Below are 25,078 nucleotides of genomic sequence, written 5' to 3' on the forward strand. Positions count from 1 at the left end.
TGTTAGTTTTAGTTACAATTTTACTGATCATTAACAGCTCACTGTGGTCAAACTGGGCCCCCTGGTGGATAATAATCATGACCCCATCCTATGTTAAGTAAACAGCATGATATCTTTTGTTTTAGAACTGGGGTGAAAGCAAAGCTAAATAAATGCATGTGTTTTTTTGCAATTTGCACTAGAAAACAGAACTGTTACATAATTTCACAATAACTATTAGTTCAATTTACTATAAGATCAAGATATGGCATAATAGTATAACAAGGTGACCTTATGCATATAACAATGTATTTGTATCACATTTGTATAACTGTATCATTTTCCAACTGCATAAGTGTATAATGTCATTGCCTTGCACCACAGTCACTGAACCCATATGTCATATATAAACACTAAAGGAATGCATGATTCATTTTGGGTTGGGACATGTATTTTTCATTTAATGCGTTTGGCATTGACATTTTATAGAACATCAAATTTCTCTTATCGCAAAAGTTTTTATGACTGTAAGACTATATCTTTATGAGATTTCTCTCTTTTCATCCTTGCCATTCCACCTGGAGAGATTGAGATGACACTTAAAAGCCATCCAGCCTATTTTTGCACAACGCTAAAGGTCTCTGACCGTGAGGGGAGGTGATTTCAATTCCTGTTAAGTGCTGTAAAGGGACAGAATATAAACCATTGGTGTTAAGACACAGGCCTCTCCAGACCTCACGCAACCTTTGGATTTGACATTTTCCAGAAAACCGTTCGCACATAGCTTTGGTGAGTAAGCAAACTCGAAAAGGGGCTCTGAATTTCTGAGAATGCAATTAAGATTTCACACATGATTCAAGGACTTTGGGAACTGCCTGGAATTGTTAAATAGTACACTAAAATTTAAATTTTGTCATAATGTTTTTATCTAGTGATATTCTGAAAAATGTCTTTTGTTTTTCTATACAATAAAAGTCAATGAGATCCAATGTTGTTTTGGACCCTGAATGCCATTTTCTAACATTTCTTGCAAAATATGATTTCATTTGAAGAAAGTTTCCTAAAAACATTCCACAAATCATATCTTTTAACATCTTTTTTCATTAAGGACAGCTGACTCACTCACAAAGATGAAAGTATTGGTTAGTGTCGTTCTGCTCCTGCTGTGCTGTGTCAGTCTTATAAAAGGTAACCTATCACTGTACAAAGTCTGGTGCGTTCAAACAGACCCAAATGCTAATTATTGAGAATTTGAAAATTTGAATAAATTATGCCCAAACTAATTGCTTAATATTTAATTTTCTCTAAACATTTTCTGACCAGCGGTCTCCGTTAAGTCATGTCCGGAGGCCACCGGGAGCTTGCTCCAGACAGAGGTTGAGGAAACCGTCACTCTAACTTGTACCACTGATGGAAGTATTGACCAATCCAACCAAGAACTGCAGTGGTTCCGCAATGGTGCCAGGGTGAATCTGGCAGAAGAAAACCGCATGTACCGCAGTAGTCTTTGTGTACAGCCTGTCACTAAACAGGACAATGGAGTCGTCTTTACCTGTCAGCTGAAGGGTGATGCAAGTGTGAACAGCTCCATCGAGTTTGACGTCCAGTGTAAGTTTAATGTTTGGAATACTTGAGTAAAAAGGAATCAAGGGTGAACTGACAGGTTTGGAATCAATTTCATTACCTTATTATTACCTTAACAAACTCATTAACCCCTGGTTTCACAGACAAGGCTTAAGCTAGTCCCAGACTAAAATGCATGTTTGTTTTAACTGAAAGTAACTTATGTCAGTACCGTTGTTTTGTTTCAAGATGTTTTTTTATACACTGTAAAAAAAGATTTGTTGGTTTAACTTAAAAAAAGTAAGTTACCTGGTTGCCTTAACATTTTGATTGATTAAAAATTTGAGTTAATACAATGAAGGCAATTGGTTAAATCAACAGAAACTCAAAATATTATGTTATCTGAACCACATTAATTATCTAGGTTGACAAAAGAAAAAATGTTAAATCATGAAAATATTTTTTTTACAGTGTAGTGAACATTTATAAAAGTTACCTAAAAGCCCTAATTGAACTAAGGCCTAATCCTGGCTTAGGCTAAAGTAACTCTTTAAATGTAGCCTACATCCAATTTTGACTTGGTTAAAAGTAGGATAGTGCGTTAATTTGTAAACATTAAAACATCAGTTTCAATATTATAGCCACACGACGTAAACAACATGCGTGTTAACATGATTTTAGCACTAAGAAAGTCACTAACCCTTTCTGTGTAATGTCCAATTTTTCTTCTAACCTGTAAAACCCTAAAACGAATGATGACCGTTTTATAGCTCATATAATAGGCAACAAGTTTTAACTGATTAATGTAAGTGCTTTTATAACACAGTCACATTACAGTTTTATAAAATTACCATTACCATTTTTCATAAAATCACATGACCAAAAATTTACTCCATTTACTTCCATTGTGCAAGTGCCTCACTGTATCCTCGATTTTTTATTATTATTATTATTATTATTATTATTATTATGTGGGGAAAAAATTAAATTAATAACATTATGCTAAATGCCGTCGATTCAGCTTAAGTTGTTTTGAATCTAGAATATTTCTTTAAACTGGAAACTGGAATTCAGCCAAATTGATTGATGCTACAACAATTTTTAAGTGGCCATGTTTTTTTTTTGTTGTTGTTGTTGTTTTTTTTGCATGTTAGTAAAACAAAAGAGTTAAGCTGATATTGTTAGGTATTGTTTCATTCTCAGATTTGATTGTCATTATATAACAGATCCTCCAGACCTTAATGACACTAAAGAAGTGTTTGTTGAGGAAACAAGTGATGTTGTTCTGTCCTGTGATGTACGTGCCAACCCTCCTGTAACACTTGTTTGGAAAAAGGATGGTGAAGTTCTGGATCTGACCACAGGTAGTTACAAAACGACCAATAATGGAATTACCGCTGAGCTGTCAATCCCAAAAGCTAAGCATGATGTACATCCAGGAACATACATCTGTGAGGTAACCTCACCCGTCTATGGAATTATGAGCAGGACTTTTACAGTTACCGTTAAAGGTTTGTGATCCTGTTTTATCCTTAATTTTTTATTGACATTCCTCATTACTTTTATAATTTATGTTCTTTCTTTTGTTGTTGCTTTTAATTTATGCTTCATTTTTCCCTTCTCCATTAGATAAAGTGCTAAGGTTCCCTCTAGGACCTACGATTGCTGGAGTGGTGGTGGTTTTATGCACAATTGTATTAGCACTCATCTCTAGGAGGGATAAAATTATTAAGGTATGTCAGCTTCATTTTGTTATCATCATGACTAATAAAATAAAGACAATAGCGATGTCTAATACAACAATAGTCACAAATAACACAGATCTTTGGATCTAAAACCATCTGAAACATCAGAAAACATCTTTTTGTGTCCTAGTGCTGCAAACGAAATTGAACATCTCCACATCGAATTGCATCTCAAGCATTCAAACTAAACCTGTTTTTGAGACAATGAGCACTGAAGAGATCAGACTGGAATTCAAGTAGCCATTACTGTGGCAAATGGGGCACCAGGATGGAATCCAACTTAAATATGAATGACTAAATTAAAAATATCTCCTTTGTTTGTTTTGTATTTTTAAATTATAAAGTGAAAAGATGTCTGTCAAACAAGTCTTAATACTTGTGAATTTTTTTGATTATCCCCATATTCTAATGTTGTTGAGCAAGTGCACTAAAAAGCATTATACTTGGTCATGAGCCAGCAAACTCACAGCCACTCCTAGAACATTGATGGCTGTGTTTGTGGGAGATACAGTAAAATAAAGTCGTTAAAGTGAATTGCAAGATATTTTACATTCTCAAGGACACAATGTTTCTTGTGTAAATTGGCCCTGTTAAATGTAGGCCTACCTAAAGTCATTAAACTTTAACCAAGCCAGAACATATAAGATTATTGTATATATATATATTCCACTTTATAAGATTTGGATACTTTCATTGTTTACTTTGTATGTTGTCATATTATATTCTGAGACAAATAAAAATGTAATTATATTTCAGATTTGTTGGACAATTTAGTTTGATTTTTTTTAGTTGACTAGATAAACACACACTTTAGAACGTTAAACAATAACTTAATGATCACAGCTGCATTTTAGATATGTCATAAACGTTCGAGGTGGTTTATTCATGATAAGCTTTGGTATTTCTGGATTTAACAGTTTAAAGACAGTTTATCATAACAATAGACTACAAGAGTTCCAAAACAAAGAACGGGTTACGTCACATTTCGATTGCGACGCAACGGCATGTTCGGCAAATCAGTGTGGAGGAACGGGACCTAGTGGGCGGAGTCTGACTTCCAAAGGGAGCGGTCCGCCAAATTCAAACACAGCCACTTGAAACAAAGTAAAGGATAGTTGGACTTCATCAGGCTCTGCGATTTGGGAAAATAACGGTAAGTTTCAACTTTAAAGTCATAGTGAATGCAATTTCATGTTCTAGACCTATTTGTTTTTCGACGACTTTGCGTTGGATAGCTAACTTTTCAAACGATCTATTTTTTCCTCGCTTCTGTTCTCCTCTGCGTTCCTAACATATTGGAGAGTAATCGTTAGTTTAATTTTATTACCCCCACGATGTACTATTTAATCATTCCTAAGCTTGTTATTGGTTTATTTATCATTTAAAACAGAAAGGAAGCACTTCACAATGAACAAACAGGTTTCCCCACAGTCGTGGAAAACCTGGAAAAGTTATACAGGATAAAATTGGTAAAAGTCACAGAAATGTAGGTATTAAGTGATTATTCTATGTTCTACATTGTGCCAATTTTAACAGCAAAGAAAAAATGTTTCAGTAAAAATATGAAAAACTATTTAACAGAATATTATACAATGATACTGTTGATGTAAATGCTGAAAAATGAATGAAGAATTAGTTTATTGTTTATGTGACAATGTTTTATTCAACAAGACAACACACACTTTTACCGTAAAGTATTTTTAAAGTCATATTTTTGCAAGCAGTCTTTTTTTTCCCCCACCATCTCCCTAAGATCTCATGATGACGTCCACTATTGCGAATGGGGTCTGGAGGTCACATTCTGTCCTCGATGAGTCAGAGCCTGACAGCTCACCCGAAGCAGTGCAGCAGTTTAAGAAGATGCGGTCCTCCAGCTCGCTAAACTCACTGAGAATGTCTCTGCGCAAGCGGCTGCCCTTGAAACCAGTGCAGTCCAACGTCAACATCTCTGAGAACCCCACCTGGGAGTCACTACAGATGAACCAAAAGGCCAGTGTTGTCCGCAAAATGACCCGGAGTGCAAAAAACTCCATTGGAAACGTCTGTCAGGTGTGCTTCATGCAGATTAATTCAATCATTTGTTAGTTATTCATGTAAAACAAATGTTCATTTAATAATTTTCCAACCCCCTGATATTTTTAATCAGAAATTTCAAAGGAGCAGACAGCCACGTCAGGAGTTTCTGGTCATGACACCAGGTAGAACGTCAGATGGAGAGGAATGTGATTGCATTGGGACATCACAAACCCCAAAACGATCTGCCGCCCGTACTACCATCACCCCCAGGCGAACTCCAAGGTCAACCAGCAAGCGGACTCCTAGAGGGGCCTGTACCCCAGATGCCAGTGACTCTGCTGTTAGGACAGTTAAGACCAGGGGCACCAGGAGGCAGCTGGTGCGAATGGCTGCACTCAGAAGCCCTTTTGCATCACCCAACACAATGAACAGCAGGAGGTGAGACTTGCACAGCTGCACTCAGACATTGCATTTTTCCTATTTTTAAATTGTCTAGTTTGCCCATGAAATCATTTGACGACAGCTTTTTTTCTATCTCGTGGTGACATTTTCTAGTGAAACAGGAAGTTGCGTGAGACATATTGAAAGGATCAACCTTTTTTTGGGGGGGAAATTATGTCACTGATGTGAACTGTGATTTGGTACTTGCAGGTGGTATATTAGGGTGAAGGACATTCTCCTTCTAGATGGCATTTGATTGGGCAGGAATATGTGTAGTGCAGTATGAGTCATCAGTATTTTTGTTCCTTTTTTTCTAGAAGAGAATGACTGTTCAAAATGTCACACCACCATACTACTCCTGCTTTTGCTGCAGTATTGTATGTATACTGTGCACAGAGTATTAAAATTTTCTGCATGTATGGACTACTCCGATGACTAACTACATGTTGTATAACAGCAGAGCGCACAGTGTAGAATACTGGATCCCACAATTCTCTTTTCTTTAATATTTATTGTAATTAGATTAGAAATGTAATTAGATTAGATGTGTAATCTAATTATACACAGAAATGACATTTTATACAAAATTGATCAGAAATGCAAAATAACAGTAACTATTTCAAAGATGTTGGACACTGGATTCAGTGTTATTTTATTATCATTGATATTTTATATATCATTGATTATTTTTAATTTTTTTTTTTACTTCTACTTTACTTCTAGTTAAAGGATTAGTTCACTTTCAAATGAAAATCATCCCAAACTTTACTTACCCTTAAGCTATCCTAGGTGTATATGACTATCTTCTTTCTGATCAACACAATTGGAGAAATATTTATATATCCTGACACATCCGAGCTTTATAATGGCAGGGGTCACGAGTATCCACATCCATCCATCATAAACTTATTCCACACAGCTCCTCAGTTAATAAAGGCCTTCTGAAGAAAATGATGCATTTGTGTAAAAAAAAAAAAAAAAAAAATCTGTATTTAACAAGTTATGAAGTAAAATATCTAGCTTCCGCCAGACTGCCTTCCGTATTCAAGTTACGAAGAAAGTGTAAACTGGCGTCACGTCAGTTACACATTTTCCGTAAGTTGAATAGGGAAGGCGTAGGACGCAGCATAAGCTTTTTGAACTGCGAGAGTTTTACACTTTCATTATAAGTAGTATACAGAAGGCAGTCTGGCAGAAGATAGATATACTTCGTTAGTTGTTAAATGGATTTTTTTTTTTTTTTTTTTTAATAAACGCATCGCTTCACTTCAGAAGGCCTTTATTAACCCCCAATTAATTTCTTCAGACACTTTTCTTCAGCTCTTACTGCCGTTATAAAGCTTGGATGCGTCAGGATATTTATTAATATTTCTTGTTCATGAGAAAAAAGAAAGTCATATATACCTAGGATGGCTTGAGGGCGAGTAAAGCTTTTCATTTGAAAGTGATTTTACTGATTTTTATTCCAGTTTTATTTTTTTTTAGTATATTGTTAAACTAAGTGAAAATGAGAAATGTTGCCTTGGGAACTAGCTGCTTTTTATTTATTTATTTTTATTTCAGTTAATGTTTATTTTATTTCAAGTAACACAATTTTTTATGGTTTTAGTTTCAATTATATAACTAACATAACCCTGAACTGGATATTTGCCATCATCTGACACTCACTAAAAGTTTAATCTTTGATCACACTTATAATTTAATAATTAAATGTAATCTTTGGCATTTCAAAATGAATATTCATTTTCATACTGTACATTATAATGTTTTGATGCCTGAATTCACTTATAGCATTCAAAAAAATATATATATTGATTTTAGTACATTACTTCAACATAATAGTATTGAATTTGATCAGTTATTGTCCATAACATGAAAATAATTATCAGCCAGAATTTTAATATTGGTGCCGGTTTCTTCCTATACTGTGCAGGATTCAATAAGTAGTATACTTGTATTCTATTTCAAACATAACCCATGCCTGTAGATTTTAAATTAATATGTCTGCTGACAGCTAATTTTGTCAATGCTTAGAAATACATTAGCATATAGATGACCTTAACACCACAAACATTAGGGATGACAAGAACAGTTTTGCAGATATGAACAAAACGCATGACATCACATAATGGTCTTCTCCATCCCATGACAGGCAGTTTGATGAGGATCTGGATTGTGTGTCCAAAGGCCTCCGGAGGCTAAAGCGTCTCTCTCAAGCCTTTGATGATGCGATTGGTAAAGATGATCGGTGAGTACAACAAAATCCCAGTTCAATTCTCATTCTGTAAAAAACGAGAAATGACTCCACTTTTGTTTTAATCTTCACCTTTTATCCGTTTTATTTCTGTCAGTTCTTGGGATAGGTTGAAAGGGTGCACTCACTCATGCATAATGTGGTCCCAGTTCCCACTCGTGTCATCTGGCTGTTTCCTGTTTGTAGTTTGAGAGGGTGGACCCCTTTTTTTCCCCAACGGCTGAATAGACAGCAGCTGCTTTGTAACAAAACCTGCTTAAAAAGCCTTTATGTTGTGCTGCTTAAAACTAGACAAGTCTTTACTGCAGTTAGAGTGGTTTTCTTTTGGGAATTGTTGTCTATTGCTGGAACAACTGTGTGATTTATTTGTTTTAATCTAAGCATTATTTCTTTAAGACATTGGGGTTGTTACAGTTGTACTTTTTAAGATGTTTTTTTTTTTCTCCGGGATGTGTGACAGACTTTTTTTATCATGCTGTGTTAGTGTTAATATCTTCCAGCCTTTCCTCCTTATCCAAGGGACCCCGTTCCCACCCCTTTTTGAATTCCACACATAACTTTCCTCCCGCCAAGATTTTCAAATGGCTCAAAAGTCTCATTCCTTGGTGGGCAGTCACTCTTAATCAATCCAGCTAAAGGGTTAATGATGGGATTTTAGGGCTGATTTACTAAATCCGCTGTACTGCAGTTAACAAATTCAAGGCTTTCAGGCATGTTCACTTGTAATATCTTTCTGAATTAAGTCCATTTATAATTTCTCTCCTATTCTACAAGCGACAGGTTCAGGGAGTGTCTTATGGATTAAAGCTAAGGTAAATGTTTTTTAAGTATCTTTTTGAAGTTTTGCTTGAAGCCATAACTGTGCAAAAATATGATGATGATTTATTCCATTATGTGTGTTTGTCCAGTCTAGGAAGTTAACTTTAGCTCTGATAGAGGCAGTCAGTGCTACACTAAAGCTTTTTTTTTTGTATTGCATGATTAGTTATTAACCTACACCAAATAAGGACCTTTATTTTCTAATATAAAGAACTAAAAAGCATCTTACAACACAATTTACAATGGCTGCTACTTGTTTGCCCATTTCCTTCTTTTTTTATTACATTTTGTTAACAATTATTTTACTACTATATTGTAATTAATTATGCCACTTGTACAAATGCAAGTACATTTTGAAAGCAAAAAAATACAATGAAAAACTGCATGCTGACCACTGCATTTTTGCTTGTTTTATTTAAACATAATTAGTTCAACTTCACTTTATTTATATAGCACATTTATACACAACTTTGTTGCCCAAAGTGCTTCACAGTGTAAAATAAAAACATAGTCGACAATTTACAGGTACAGAAATTAAACTAGAACTACTTAAAAAGCCAAACTAAACGGATAAGTCTTCAGCTGGGACCTAAACACCTCCACTGATGGAGCTTGTCGAATATAAAGAGGGAGATTGTTCCACAGTTTTGGGCCTGCTACTGAGAAAGCACGATCACCTTTTGACTTCTTTTTGGACTGAGGAGTAACTAATAACAGTTGATTTGATGATCTTAAAGACCTTGCTGAAGTATAGGGCTCTATAAGATTGGAAATATAATTTGGATAATATAATTTTAGTTCTGTCAAATGGATTATTTGCAATTAATCGCATCTAACATAAAAGTTTGTAACTGTATAATATATGCGTGTGGGTATATATATATATATATATATATATATATATATATATATATATCTATATATATATATATATATATATATATATATATATATATATATATATATATATATATATATATATATATATATATATATATATATATATTACACACACACGTCATTAATTAATTACCCTCATATCATTCCAAATCTTCAGAACACAAATGAAGATCTTTTTGATGACAGAATGATGTCAGATTTGCTTTTGCCTTTGCAACTGAAACTTGGACGCTTCAAACTGTTTTCTGTTTTCGGAAGATAATCAATTGTTTCTTATGATGAACAGATTTAATTTAGGCTTTTACTCGCATGTAAACATTGATCACAAAACATAAGCAGAAACTTGAATAACTTACCCGCAAGAACAAACCTCTTCTGGAAGATCAAACTTTTTTTATGTGTTCATTAGAGGATAAATAACTGTTTAAACTTAATTTTAAAGGTACACTATGTAACTTTTGGCCATCTAGTGGTTAAAAAACAAAACTGTATGCATTTTGCAAAACGCCATTATTTTGGTTGTGCTTCAGCTCTGCTGACTGTGGATTAATGTGCTTATCATACTGCTCATAAAACATTCTCTGGGCTTAAGGGATATAACCAGTTTAGATGGAAAACATCTCAGGATGACTAGCTGAAGACATTAATGTAGCTATACCCATTAATAGACATGGTTCTTCCTTAAAATAATTTCCGGCACAGCACTACAACAACCATAATGAAATGACCCTTCACAATAGGTAATGATTAACAATGAACTCTTATAGAGAGCTGCATATGTCAATTTATCTGTTCAATAAAATACCTTACTCACCTGTTGAGTAAAAAAAAAGCCATCTCCGCATCACTTCCACAATATTTCAAACCCCTCAGTTCTCGCCATCTCCGAAAAGTTAATCCAATGTTGATTCTGGTTTTAGCCCCACCCTCCACCAAGACGCACGTCTTGAAGAAAACAGATGCTGTTTTGAGGGGGAGGGGAGGTTACATTTTTTTATTAAAGATTACGAGAGCGTATGGATTTTAAGAAAATGTGCACGAATAAATCATTTATTATAAGCACTGCAACTTTAGCATTGGAAATATAATGTGATGTGCCCATATTATGCCTATAATATTATTTTAAAGGTTCCCAATTTTGTTTTGGAGCCAAGTCAAGTCACCTTTATTTATATTGCGCTTTTTACAACGCAGATTGTGTCAAAGTAGCTTTACATGATAACTGGTATATAATTTTGGCTGCACAGCAGCTCTTAAAGAAAATGGTGTCACTGTTGAAAATCAAATGTCAAATGTCACCAACTAAGCAAGCCAAAGGCGACAGCAGCAAGGAACCTGAACAGGAGGTCTCCTATAACGGGTTTATATGCATCGAAGTTCAAAAAAACACTTTAATTTTCTCATAATATACACTGCAAATATGTACAAATACGTTAGCCAAGCAATAACGTCAATGACTGATGTAACATTAAAGTTTATAAAACAAATCTTGCTCCATCTTTTATCATTACTCAGAGTAGTAAGAACGACAGACAATCTGCATTAATGGACACAATTTTAGGTAATAGTGGGCCACAGCTAATTAGCAGAAGTATTTCAGCAAGACCGTAATAATGTGAGTTAGCCGGTTAGCTGGAGACATGCACAATATAAAACACAAAACTACGTATTTTGAACACCCGGTAGAAAATATGTACATCAGTAATTAATCATACTTACAGGTTGTGATTCTAAAGAGCAAGTTGGTTCAAATGAAGTGGGTTCTGCCCCATCTTTAATGACATTTTGTAAATCTCATTTAGAGCTTACGAAAAATTGAGAAGCAATCGTCTAATGGTTATACTGCTGTTGTGGTCATTTTAACCACTGATTCTTCACATCCTCATCCTTTGGAATTGTTTAAAAAGAGAATTTGCTTTTGCAGAGCAGAAAACAGCATCTTCTCGACATGTATGCACAACACAAACCAACTACAGCGTTTGAGAGCGGATCAAAGTAGACGTTGTTCGCGGACCACTAATGAAGAACATAGGCGGGTATCAGGCAAATGTGTTACTTGATGTGTAGCCGTCACGGAAGTGGTAATCGAATTCCTAATGACTCATTTAGACTGTTCAGAGTCGATTCTTTCTTTTGAGTGACAATTACTTTCTTTATCGGGCGCTTCACAACTTTTCAGATCATTCACAGACCGCTACATTACACATTGCATGTAAGGTAATGTTCGAAAAAGCATAACTGGGACACTTTAAAATACATTTATTTAACATATTTCCAATAAAGTAAAGTAAAACTAAAATAGAATTGTTTTGAGGAGGATGAGGGATAGAATCTCCAAATGCACCTTACTTCAACCCAAACTTTGCTCTATACAAAATTATAACCATTGATGATGATGTGACTGCAGGGTCCAGGCCTTGGAGCACTACAAAGCAGTCATGAGCAAGGGCTACAGCTCCACCAAGATCAACATTTCCAGAGGACTGAACAGGGCTTCCATCCGAAAACGGACGCAGCACATACAGCAGACCGTAAGCAGCTGGACTGATGTGGCCATGTCTAACATCCGCAAAGCCACTTAAAAGAGGCAACTGTTTTCCTTATGTTATCAAACCTGTATGTTGTCTTGTGTTTCTCAGTATATGCCAGAAGAGGCCTTGTCCAGTATTTAGAAGGGACACTTTTCTTATCTGTCTGTAGCTTTTAAGTGTTTAAAGGGCAACTGAATATACTGTATCACTATATGGGAACATTTGCATTTATAGCTGCTGATTTTCAGATATCCGTGCATGATTTCAAATCATGGCTCAACGTGCTTGACATACTGAAGCATTTAGTAATGTAAAACAATTTCTGCTGTGAAAAGCCACCAAAAGATGTTAATACTAAATGTAAGCTTATTAAAATGTGTGGAGAGGTCAAGGAATTAGGAGGGGAAAAAAAGCTAAATGTTATTCACCAAAGACAAACCATATTCAGGGTATAAAAATGTCCAATATCACTACCTAACGCAAAACTGACATGGTTATATACTGTCTTGACAGTGGGAGATGTTACTAACTGTTTTAACCTATTTAGTTGAAGTTGATTAACAGTATTTTACTACTTTGGTACTTAACTGAGTGTATTGCAAGGCATTGGTATTTGAAAATGCAAATTATGCAATAATTTCACTATTTCATCAAAGCAAATATCTTGCTATTGTTGATATTATGAAAGACAGCATTATCACAAATTGTACTCACAATATAGTGATCGATATGTAAACATTGCCAAAGGAGAATAAGAGAATTGAAGTGTGATAATAAATAGTTTGAGTTTGTTTCAAAGGTGAAATGTTTACAGTTGTACACTGCATTATGACTTGTTTAAAAAGGACATAAACAGCAGATTTGTTTGCTTTTTTTTATATTTAATAAAAAACTTTTCCATAATTAATACATTTAAATGGTTTATTTCTTTTTGCCATATTTTTTAAGTATCAGTGGGATTTTTCTTCACATCTCTTAGTATGTAAAGGACTAAAAGCTTCAAAGTAGCTCAAAGTTCAGAGCAGTTCAGTCCTATTACTTAGATTTTCTTTATCTTGTGCTTCTTTTTAATTGACTAAAATGCACTGCAGAAATAACAGTGATCTAATGTGCTTTTAAAAATGCAGTCTGTCTCAGCAATGACCCATCAATTTAAAAATGCTGCTTTATTAGTCTATTTTAAGGATGGTAAATGTTTGAAGCTCCAGAGGGAGCAGCTGTAAAACCACCTGCAATATTTCAGCTCATTATAACAATTTTATCGCAAGCATTTTTCAGTGATGGTATGCAAAGAATGAGTTTTGCCATTTCACTGTGTTGAAGGGAAGTTCAAGCTGCTTTCTAGAACAGTATTTTCAACATGGAATATATAGTGAAACTTGCAACATGACTTTCCTCAACATGACAGAAAGTCGGCTACTAATTTGTATTTTAAAAATAAATAAATAAATGCTTTAATCTATTAACTAATCTATTTAGTTTTTTATCGAAATTAATTATTTTAATATATTGAAAGCACAAATATTTTTTTGTGTACATATGTCTGTTTTATGTTAAAAGAAAAACAGTAAATCTGCTAACTTGTGTACCCCTGGTTGGGAATTACTGGTACACTTTACAATAAGGTCTCATTTGTTAACATTAGTTAATGTATTAAAGGCACAACAGATGCTTTAATATCTTATGTGTTTTATTAGACAGGTGAGCAACTGTTTGCATACCTTTATCAACAGAAAACTAATCATTGTTTTATAGCTCAAAACGGTTAGTCTTATTGTTGCAATATCTTTTTTTTTTTTTTTTTTTTTTATTTAGTAGGAGTAACATGTTTGTACCCAAAAAGTAATTCAGACAACACTATTTTGTCAAGTGGCTAACATTGCATAATCAGAAAGCGCTTTATTTGTAATACAGCATTTTCTCCACCATATGTTTTAAAATGAACTGCATGCCATTTAGCAACACAAGCCATCCAGCTTTTATTAATGATATTCTGAAATTGATCTAGCTTACTGCAGTTTGCAACAAGTCTCACACCAGCCACCAAGCTAACGCACAGAGTAACGTAACTTTCAACACACTCAGATGTATTTTTACCATGATTGTTTTGACCAAGTAAAACAGTGCTAAATTACCCCACAATTTCAAGTAAACTGATCTGTATGAGTAGTAATTCAGCACTTGCAGCTGTTTCATTAGAATGAAATAAAATGTGAATTTATGATTAAACATAACTGTAAAGAAGTTCAAGTTTAGGGAAAAAGGGCATGAACATTACAACCTAACTTTAATCATAACCTTACTTTAATTGTAAAATACGCATAACAAAACAATTGGAGCGGCAGCGGACAACTGTTGTGTGTATGCATGATAAAAACAGCAACGTAAAACTCTCAGCCCCGTCCTGCTTTATATACCACAGTAACACTAATAAAACTTTAAAGGTCCCGTTCTTCGTGATCCCATGTTTCAAACTTTACTTAGTGTGTAATGTTGTTGTTAGAGTATAGATAAAATCTGTAAAATTTTAAAGCTCAAAGTTCAATGCCAAGCGAGATATTTTATTTAACAGAAGTCGCCTACATCGAATGGCCAGTTTGGACTACATCCCTCTACTTCCTTCTTTAATGACGTCACTAAAACAGTTTTTTGACTATCCTCCACCCACAGGAATACACCAAAAAAAGGGGGCGTGGTCTTGTTGCGCTCCCACTGAGAAGAGCAAGAGTTGCGTTTGTAGAGTGTGTTTGTCGCCATGTCATCGAAACGCTGTTATTTTCATCCCGCAGTCCAATCACCTTTGTTTGGCTTTCCCAGGGACGCTGTTCTTAGAGATCAATGGCTGCAATTTATGTTTAACTCGGTTCCTGAAAATTATAATCCACATGTAAAACTATGTGCAGCACATTTTGCTGAGTACAGCTTCCTCAATCTCAATCAGTTTAATGCCGGATTCGCACAAAGCTTCTTGAAAGATGGAGCAGTTCCCTCTTTGTCTGGAGAGGGCGTTGTTTATGGACCACAACCGGTGCGCTAAGCTGCTGTCGAATCACAACACAGGAACCGCTGGCACAATCAGAACTGGTTATGTATTTCTGAAGGAGGGACTCATCAGCTCGTTTTTATGACAGTGGAAACAGCGGTATACAGATAAATTATGTGAAAAATACTGTTTTTTTTACACGCGAAACATGAACACATGTTATATTGCACACTATAAAAACAATCAAAGCTTCAAACGGGACATTTAATACATTAGCTCATCCATGAACACGATTTCTGCCTGACGGTTTGCTTTCCATCAACTGTGGTGGTGAAGAAAACCCCTCCCATAATTCCACGCTCATTCACCGGGTCATCAAGCCACGCCCTTGTTATTGTTTTGAATAAGTGACCTCAAGTGTGGAAACGTACATACTGTGCCTTCAACTTACATGAACTAACGAGCAACATATTCTTACAGTATTTATTAACCTTTGTTAGTTAGTTGATAAAAATTGGGAATTTAAGAAATTTGTAAATGTAAAAAAATAGAATAGGACCCATTTAACATATGAAACCTAATTTTAAAGTGTTACCAGAATTACTGTTCTAAAAACTGAAAAATTAGATTGCTTTGTTCTGAAATAAGTTGTCAACACGTTTCAACAGATAAATACACTTTTATAACATCCAATAACACTGTCTATGAAATACATTTATACAATTATATACAGTTTTGTGCAGTACAGCCAAATTCACAGAACATATTCTCTCTGAAAAAGTCACAGATATCAAACCACAGCAGGACGTTTTAAAGACTCTGTCAGCACATGATCTATTAGAACATACTGTGTCCTAGATGGACACTAGAACTATAGTCTTACATAATGCATGAGTATGAAGTAACATTTTGACAAAAAGAATCTGGGTTCAGCAAAACATGCAGACAGGAGTCCAAAAAACTGTATAAAACATGGCATTTGGAATTCTCCTGGAGACGTCCATTTTTCTTCTAAGCTCCTTTTACTTTACAGCTGATTAAAACACAAGAAAACAGAGGGGCTTCTGAGAAATGTGTGGGTCACCAAAGAGTCATGAAGAACACAATGCCTCAGGTTGCAAGACTGCTATAAATAGATGCGGTTCAGGTGCTCATGTGCATGGTTACCTTCACAAAGACCATTACAGGAGTCTGCAGAAAATATTCACCACACATGAAACAAGTCTCCCGGCAAAGCAGAAAACTCAATAAAAGATGACCCTGACAATACTTTCTATAGCTACTCTCTGTCATACTTCTGTCCTTGTCTCAATTATGACACCTCCATGTTCCTCTTTCTTTCAGTCTTCTGTAAGAATCACATGGGGGTTGTTAAAGTGTTCAGTGTCCAATCTTCACATCTGTTCTAGGGCTGTTTCTAACAGCATACATTTTGTTGTTGCTTGTCTCAGTAATGTTGGATTGTTGTTTTGGAGAAAATTTCCTCACAGCTCACTCACAAAGCTGTTCTTGTCTGCCATGGAGCACATCTATAGTTGAGCAGTTTGGTTTGAGATGAGATCTTGATGTGTTTGATAATTAAATTTGTCTGCATGAACTGTGGATGGAGAAAACATGAGATTAGTAAGAGGTTGGAGAAATTTGCTAGTTTAAGATGGTCTTCAAGCCTTACCAGCTGAAGTCAGTTCCCAAGCTGTTGAACCTTCTTAACTGCGGTAGAATCACTGTATAACACGCAGTAGCAATTTGGTGCATTAATATAGAATTTAATTTAAATTCAGCTGCTTTACAATGGCTTTGAATGTAGCTAATCCAATCAGATTTTAGAGCCAGAATTATTCTTTTTATAATTCTGTACGTCTTTCAACTTGACTCCATAAGCCCCATATGGGATCTTTAAAAATATATCTAATTCAGAAAAAACATTTGAATCATTTTAGGCATTTCAATCTCATTAGTCCAGTTTTTTTTCTGTAGGCTATAACCAGTTATAAACACATTTTATTTATATCTATGGGATCTGCAGATGCTAATTACAAAGAAACTAAATCTTGCATCCTCAGAGACCGAGGCATTGTGGAAAAGTTAAATATAAATATGTTAAAATTGACCAAATATGACATTTGAGAGTAAATAGTTTCCAAAAATATATATTTGGAAAATAATTATTATTTTAGGGGAACATAGCATTCAAAAATTTAAAATCCCTGTCATAATTTTCTACAAACAAGTGTAAATAATTCAAATTAATTTATAATAATAAAAAAGAGAAAACTAAAATATGTTGTAACGTGCTGCTTGTGTAGGAAACGCACAACGAAGAAGATACATTCAAATAGGTCTTTACTTGGCAATCCAACAGGAGATACAGGAACAGGCATGAACACAACACAATAGACATACGAGACCGGACACTGTGGTGAGGATGATGCCTGCTTATCTAGGGAGTGCTGATAAGAGGTGATGACTTGCAGGTGCCGATGATTGGAGATCGTGTGCAGGTGAGGAACAGGAGGGACGCTGGGAAATGTGGTGCCGGTGCTGGTGACTGAGCTGTTGACTGTGACAGTACATCCCCCTCCGGCGAGGCGCGTCCTCACGCCATAATGGAAGATCCAAAGGGGAGGACCGGAGGGGGTCCTGGAGGTGGATGGAGTGAAGGTGAGATGGAAGAAGATGCTAGAGGTGGCTCAGGAGGAGGACGGTTGAGCTGGAGGATGAGCCAGGTGGTGGCCCAGTCCCCAGCCAGGATGGTGGACCATGGCGGCGGCGCTGGAGGGAGGTGACCATGGCTCCTCCCTCCAGCGCCACCTTGGGGACAAACGGAGGTGACGTTGGTGATAGTGGAGGAACCCACTGTGATGGAGGGCTGATGGACTGGATTGATGCTGACGATTGCGACGGAGCCGCAGCGACGACCCCCTGAGATGGATGCAGGGATCTGGAGGGCTGAGGTGTAGCTGGAGTGACCGAGGGTGGAGCCTGAGGGAGGGCGGAGCTAGCCAGAGCAGTAGGGGTGGAGGGCCGGAGCCAAAAGCTCGAAGGTCCCAGCAGACGTCTAGGGAGGGAGGAGCGCAGGTGGAGGAGTCAGGGCGATGGGTCGAGGTGGAGAGACAAGGACAGGAGGCGGAGCCACGGGATCCTCATGCCCAGAAGGAGGTGGCTCACAGTAGGCCTGCAATATAACCACGTCACTGAGAGGACATAACAGTGGTACAGTGGGACTGATGGAGGACAGCTCGGGCAGAACAGCAGACGTGGCTGGGGTCTGGGAAGAGGGCTGGGATGACAAGCTGACTGAAACATCTAGGAGAGGATGTGGGAGAGGGAGGCTAGGTGGGACCAGAGAGTCCAGTATAAAATGGTTAGGCAGATGAGGAGTTGAGCTGATGTTGGTAAACTCACTCTCAGTGATGGGCGGGTGGGCGGGGCCCAGCCCTTCGTCTCCAACACCTACTCCCTCTGCGCTGGATGGGATTGCCGACTCTGACCTCTCCTCAGATGGATACCCCTCAGGCTCTGGAGTGATGTCATTCTTGGCCGCTCCTCCTGGCACGGGCTCTGACGTCACAGTGGAGTCGTTCACTCCACCTGCAGTGGGTCTCTGACTGGGAACTGGGCTAGGCTGGGCTCTGGATCTAGGCCGTTTGCTCTCCAGACACCTCAAAATGGTTTCCCTCCTGTTCAAGCCAGAGGTGTCTGGGAGGTTGCTGGGGCAACCTGGAAATTCACCCTGATCCTGAAGAATGTTTTCATGGTTGCATCCTCCAGCTGGCTGGTGACGGCAAGGTGAAAAAACAGGGATGTGAAGGACAGAAAATCATGGCTTTCCTGAGCCACAGCGATGAATCTTTCCCATTCATCCATGGGAGGTCTGGTCTTCTGTAACACGTTGCTTGTGTAGGAAACACACGTCGAAGAAGATACATTCAAATAAGTCTTTACTTGGCAATCCGACAGGAGATACAGGAACAGGCATGAACACAACACAATAGACATACGAGACACTGGGGTGAGGATGGTGACTGCTTATCTAGGGAGTGCTGATAAGAGGTGATGACTTGCAGGTGCCGATGATTGGAAATCGTGTGCAGGTGAGGAACAGGAGGAAATGTGGTGCCGGTGCTGTTGACCGTGACAGTACATCCCCCTCCGGCGAGGCGTGTCCTGGCGCCGTAATAGAAGATCCAAAGGGGAGGGCCGGAGGGGGTCCTGGAGGTGGACGGAGTGAAGGTGAGATGGAAGAGATCATGTGCAGGTGAGGAACGAGAGGGACGCTGGGAAATGTATATTATAACTATTTATTAACTATCCATTATAGTTTATTTAAATAATCATTTTCAAAATATATTTATTCAAATTCCTTGGAATCATCATAAATCTGTTCATTTTAATATTTTCAGTTAAAAAGTATGAACAGTTAAAATATGGTATAGTAGAACAATCAATATCCAATGATGATAACTGATTAATACAGATTAATATTAGCACATAACTTGGTGCCAATAGTTTTGTATTGTAAATTGTCTATTAATGGCCCATAATTAACAGAGTCAAAGATCATTTACTTTCTTTACCCTTGTGTTATTCAGGGTCATTCAGAAAAGATTTGCACATCTATAACCGCCCCTGCTCAGAGCACTGGTTTAGTGTAGTTCTACCACAATTACTTGCTCCAATAGACTGTGAAAGAGAAACACAACTCAAACCTCAGCCAAGGGGAACATTATCTAACAGTGTCCATCACTCTTTCTAGAAGCCAATTAAGCTCCTCCCTAAAAGATCAAGACAGAGCTGACAATCGCAGCTGGCATTAAGACAGCCGTTCCCTGGGCCTCTGGGTTGTGTACAGACACATGACAGAGAGCGGAGACCTGGGCGATTCAGAGCAACTCAAGTGCGTCACAGCAACCCAGATGGGAGCCAGTGGTCTTCTGTGGACCAATGGGCTGCTCTGGCTCTAAGCGATCCAATACAAATGAGGGCCTGTTTCCAAATGACAATCTGGAAACACTAAAGAAGTGTTTGTCAGTGCACTACATCAAATATCAGTGAATCTCTGCAGGTTTGTGAAATGAATGGAGCTCTGTCTTGGAGCGCTTTCAAATCAATCACAAAACAGGTGTATCCATGACAACAGCTGAGAAACATCTCCAGTGAATATGTCAGCATGCTGTCACTGCTAAACCATGTAGGGCATAAAGATGAGTTGCGCACAGCTGATGTCAGAGCCATTTGGGTAACACTTCAGTATGGGGCATACATATGCACTATTAACTAAAACTTTTGCCTCAGTACACTCCTAATTACTGCTTATTAATAGTTGGTAAGGTAGTTTTTAAGTTTAGGGTTGGGTAATTTGGGTAAGATTAAGGAATGTAGAATATGGTAATAAGTACTAATAGACAGCCAATATCCTAGTAATATGCATGCTAATAAGCAACTATTTAATAGAAGAGAATTGAACCCTAAATTAAAGTGTTACTTTTTAAAGTAATGTTAACTAGTGGCAGTTAACTAGGTATTAATTAACTAGTGACAGTTAATATTTTATATGATGTGATACTGATCACAAATTAAAAAACTGGGATCAGTAAAACCATATATTTTGCATTTGATCTTAATTTTTCCATGAGAACCAACCATTTAATTATCTAGTGTAAAATATTATTGTACAACTATGCAGATGATCCTGATCCCTTGAGGTGTCTGGAAATGAAATTGACCACATAGTCACAGTCTCTACGATGTCTATGATGATAAAGTTGTAGCCTCCTTCTCGTGAGCGAGACACTGATTTTGGAAGTTCTCTATCGCTGACAGCTATTTCAGCCTGATTGAGTCCCTGATCAAAGTAGAAGTGAATTACAGGTGCTGGTCATATAATTAGAATATCATCAAAAAGTTGATTTATTTCACTAATTCTATTCAAAAAGTGAAACTTGTATATTATATTCATTCATTACACACATACTGATATATTTCAAATGTTTATTTCTTTTAATTTTGATGATTATAACTGACAACTAAGGAAAACCCCAAATTCAGTATCTTAGAAAATTAGAATATTACTTAAGACCAACACAAAGAAAGGATTTTTAGAAATCTTGGCCAATTGAAAAGTATGAACATGAAAAGTATGAGCATGTACAGCACTCAATACTTAGTTGGGGCTCCTTTTGCCTGAATTACTGCAGCAATGCGGCGTGGCATGGAGTCGATCAGTCTGTGGCACTGCTCAGGTGTTATGAGAGCCTTGGTTGCTCTGATAGTGGCCTTCAGCTCTTCTGCATTGTTGGGTCTGGCATATCGCGTCTTCCTCTTCACAATACCCCATAGATTTTCTATGAGGTTAAGGTCAGGCGAGTTTGCTGGCCAATTAAGAACAGGGATACCATGGTCCTTAAACCAGGTACTGGTTCTACTAAAATAATTTTTGAGTTGTTTACTTAAATGTTTTGAGTATTCTGAACCTATTGGGTTTTATAACCACTGCTTCAAAATAATTGAAAAATAAGAAACATTACGTATGGTAAACAATAGTTTTATGTACAGTGGCTTTAAACATGAAATAAAATTGAAAAAAAAAATTTTTTTACTTTTAAAAAAATTGTTACTAAATAAGTAATTATTGTTTACTTTAAAATTGATTTTTTTTTTTTTTAGGTAATCATGTGTACAATAATTTTGAGTATTCTGAATTTATCAGGTTTTCCAGTGTAGTAACTACTAGTTCACAATATTATGAAAATGTACTTAAATAAATAGTAAGACAAGTTAACTAGTACTAGTAATAGATGCAGTACTAGTTTACATTAATATGATATCACTTAACAATTTTATACTTAAAAGGGTTAGTTCACCCAGAAATTTAATTTCTGTCATCAAGTACTCACACTCATGTCGTCTCAAACCTGTAAGGCCTTCGTTCATCTTCGGAGCACAAAATAAGATATTTTTGATGAAAATTTCTGGACTACATATTGGCAGCAACGTCAGTGCACCTTTTGAGGTCCAGAAAGGTATTAAAGGGGTGGTTCAATGCAATTTCACTTTTTTAACTTTAGTTAGTGTGTAATGTTGCTGCTTGAGCATAAACAGTATCTGCAAAGTTACAGTGCTGAAAGTTCAATGCAAATGGACATATTGTCTTTTAAAGTTATGGCAGTTTAATGCCTACAAAAACGACCATGTGGCGCAGCATAATGAAAGCGAAAGAGTTTTGTACACTGGACACGAGCGGAGTGACGCGACGTGTCAAAAGATAATAGAACCCATTATAATCAGTGATATTTTCTACACTGGATGCGGCGTGGACAGACAGCTTCCAGAATCTACACGAGTCCAATGCTGGATTTGCACAAAAGCTATTACTGAAAGATGAAGCAGTTCCCACTTTAAAAGCAAAAGCTGCTGTTTATCGCCCCTAAACTGTAAGTACGTTTTATTGTTTGTACATGTCTTTTAAACGTAAAGTTCTGTTGCTATTTTTTGGTTGCATCAAGGATGTAAACAAAGACCAACGCTTTTTGCTTAGCTAGCCAGTTAGCAAAATTCTACAATCACCAACAAACGTCTATGTTGTTCATGCTATAAATTAAACGATACCTTTACAAAAATGCTACTACTCAGTCATGTATTCGGCTACAGTAAAGCTTTAATAAGGATAAAACTGTATATTGAAAGCTAACAAACAGCAGTGACAGCATATCTAAACACAAATACTAAATGAAATACCATTCATAAACGTCCTTTAAAAGCCACGATTACAGAGGTTCTGCTTTACCCTCTTCATCTGGGTCTGATTCGGCTCAATTTGATACAGCAATATAGACGCCATTATTTACATTTTCACAGAAGCCCACGTAACCGATAGCAACTAAAATGGTAAGGGGCGTGACGTTTCCGGACGCTTTAGCGAATCACGATGGCTCTGGATACACTGGGCCAGCTAACCAGCTATCTGAGCACATTGCATATTTTGGAGGGAGTGGCTTCATAGAAGCAAGTAAAACGGGCCGTTCAAATGACAGTGGAAACAGATGTAGAATAAAGGTAAAATATATGAAAAATACGGCTTTTTTAAAAAAATGAAGCATTAAGACATGTTAAACTGCACCCCAAAAACACAATCAAGCCTACAAAAAAACACTGAACCACCCCTTTAAAGACATTGTTAAAATAGTCAACGTAACTACAGTGGACTACTATGACTTTATTTAACAATTTGAACTGTTGTCATATGCAGATGATGTAGTGAATGCAGTGCAGGCTTCTGTGTTCTACATCCGAACGGCGACTCTGTATTGGCCGGCACCTGCGTCAGCATCACACGCATGCGTGTTGCTCACATGTACAGCTGACCAATACTGAGCCAGCGTTCAGAGGTAAACACGGAAGCTTGCACTGCATTCAGTACATCAACTGCTTATGACAACAGTTCAAATTGTTAAATAAAGTCGTTATTATTGTATTCTCATCGCTTCATAACATTAAGGTTGAACCACTGTAGTCACGTTGACTATTTTAACAATGTCTTTAATACCTTTCTGGACCTCAAAACGTGCAATGATGTTGCTGCCTATGTTTAGTTCAGAAACCCTTGATTTCATCAAAAATATCTTAATTTGTGTTCCGAAGATAAACTAGGCTTTGCGGGTTTGAGACGACATGAGGGTAAGTACTTAATGACAGAAATTTCATTTTTGGGTGAACTAACCCTTTAATTAGTAAATTAATATTACTTGCTTTTAATGGCTTATGCACTCAATATCTAATCATGTAATTCATAATCATCCAGATTTTGTAATGTAGAAAAATCACTAACTGTGTACTAAAGTACTAAAGTAAAGTACTAAAGACAAATTAATACACATTTAATTAAACATTAGTAAACTAGTAACTAGATAACTAACAAGTTAATCTTATTGTCCCATGCAAGAATAATCCTGTGCTAATTTGATAAAGAATAAAAATATTCCTAAGTAGTTAACATGTAACTTTGTTACTAATTTCTAGTGTGTGCCTGTGCTGTATTTAAATTGTCATGTTTTGATATTCGATATTCCTAACTAGTTAACTAGTAACTAGTTCACATCTTAAAGACAATTTGGTAAACTAGTAAGAGATGTTAACTATTACTAGTGCTACTAGTAGTTACTAGTTAATTAGTATCTTACTTGATTAGAACATTAATATCACGTATGCTTAATTAGTACATAACATCACTTAACTAGCATTAATCATCTTCACAGCTGCTTATCAGTTAATTCCTGTGTTCCTGTTTCAGTTCTGTTCTCTGTCCGTCTTATTATGTTGTGTTGTTTCCTGCTTGCCTGCCTTTTGGGTTAAACTTGGATTTTTGATATTTACCTGTTCTCCTTCGTCTTCCTGCGTGAACACAGCCTGACAGTTTAACGGACCGCCTGAAATGGACGAGAGTGCTATAATGCTCTCTTGAGCCCGGACCTTTTTCTTTTGTTCAGGACTGTCATTTGGTGTCTGGAGAGTGTCGCACCCCGATCTGGAACACAGCCAGACCCAGAGCCCGTAGCAACATCCTCGGCTGCGGAGAACTCGCGTGTGCCCCCCGCCGATGGTGGGACACAATGCGTCAGCCGCTCTGATGAGATCCACCTGCAGCACCATCACCTGAGGAACCTGCGGCTCCGCCTCTAGCCCCTGGGATCCTCGTTCCATCTCGGCCTGTCAACTGGTCGGCTCCGTCGGGGCTCCTTCCACCAACGGCTTCACTGGAGACCCTCGGACTTCCGGTTCCTCTGGGTTCCCTCGTCCTGCCGCGCTCCCTTGGTCCCACGTTGCACCTCTTCCATCACGGACTTGCGGT

The 25,078-nt window shown here is 37.1% G+C and overlaps 3 protein-coding genes across 8 annotated transcripts in view; 2 read left to right on the forward strand and 1 right to left on the reverse strand.

Annotated features, from left to right (window-relative positions):
* The first annotated feature begins 564 nt into the window (after positions 1 to 564).
* tmigd1 (transmembrane and immunoglobulin domain containing 1) lies at positions 565 to 4,042 on the forward strand. 2 transcript variants are annotated; one of them, XM_067376514.1, is made up of 6 exons: positions 565 to 768; positions 1,088 to 1,167; positions 1,303 to 1,587; positions 2,769 to 3,053; positions 3,172 to 3,275; positions 3,418 to 4,042. In XM_067376514.1, the coding sequence occupies exons 2-6, from the start codon at positions 1,110 to 1,112 to the stop codon at positions 3,433 to 3,435; spliced, it is 750 nt and encodes a 249-aa protein (XP_067232615.1). In that variant the 5' UTR covers positions 565 to 768; positions 1,088 to 1,109; the 3' UTR covers positions 3,436 to 4,042. The 2 variants fall into 2 exon arrangements, with proteins under 2 accessions (XP_067232615.1, XP_067232614.1); XM_067376513.1 differs by having other exon boundaries at positions 1,093 to 1,167.
* Positions 4,043 to 4,188: 146 nt separating this feature from the next.
* LOC137012973 (protein PIMREG-like) lies at positions 4,189 to 13,126 on the forward strand. 4 transcript variants are annotated; one of them, XM_067376510.1, is made up of 6 exons: positions 4,189 to 4,440; positions 4,678 to 4,773; positions 5,041 to 5,336; positions 5,434 to 5,741; positions 7,897 to 7,992; positions 12,125 to 13,126. In XM_067376510.1, exons 3-6 carry the CDS (start codon positions 5,046 to 5,048, stop codon positions 12,297 to 12,299), a joined length of 870 nt encoding a protein of 289 aa, XP_067232611.1. In that variant the 5' UTR covers positions 4,189 to 4,440; positions 4,678 to 4,773; positions 5,041 to 5,045; the 3' UTR covers positions 12,300 to 13,126. The 4 variants fall into 4 exon arrangements, with proteins under 4 accessions (XP_067232611.1, XP_067232612.1, XP_067232613.1 ...); XM_067376511.1 differs by lacking the exon at positions 4,678 to 4,773 and adding an exon at positions 8,773 to 8,810 and having other exon boundaries at positions 12,125 to 12,260; XM_067376512.1 differs by lacking the exon at positions 4,678 to 4,773 and adding an exon at positions 8,779 to 8,810 and having other exon boundaries at positions 12,125 to 12,260.
* A 2,858-nt stretch (positions 13,127 to 15,984) lies between these two features.
* plrdgb (PITP-less RdgB-like protein) overlaps positions 15,985 to 25,078 on the reverse strand; it is a 118,633-nt gene continuing 109,539 nt past the window's right edge. For both annotated transcript variants that reach the window (XR_010893569.1, XM_067375683.1), the window contains exon 20: positions 15,985 to 16,828. The gene's annotated coding sequence lies outside the window, so the exon portion shown is untranslated. The remainder of the gene's footprint in view (positions 16,829 to 25,078) is intronic.

This window comes from Chanodichthys erythropterus, chromosome 22 (assembly GCF_024489055.1).
Source record: "Chanodichthys erythropterus isolate Z2021 chromosome 22, ASM2448905v1, whole genome shotgun sequence".
Taxonomy (NCBI): Eukaryota; Metazoa; Chordata; class Actinopteri; order Cypriniformes; family Xenocyprididae; genus Chanodichthys; species Chanodichthys erythropterus.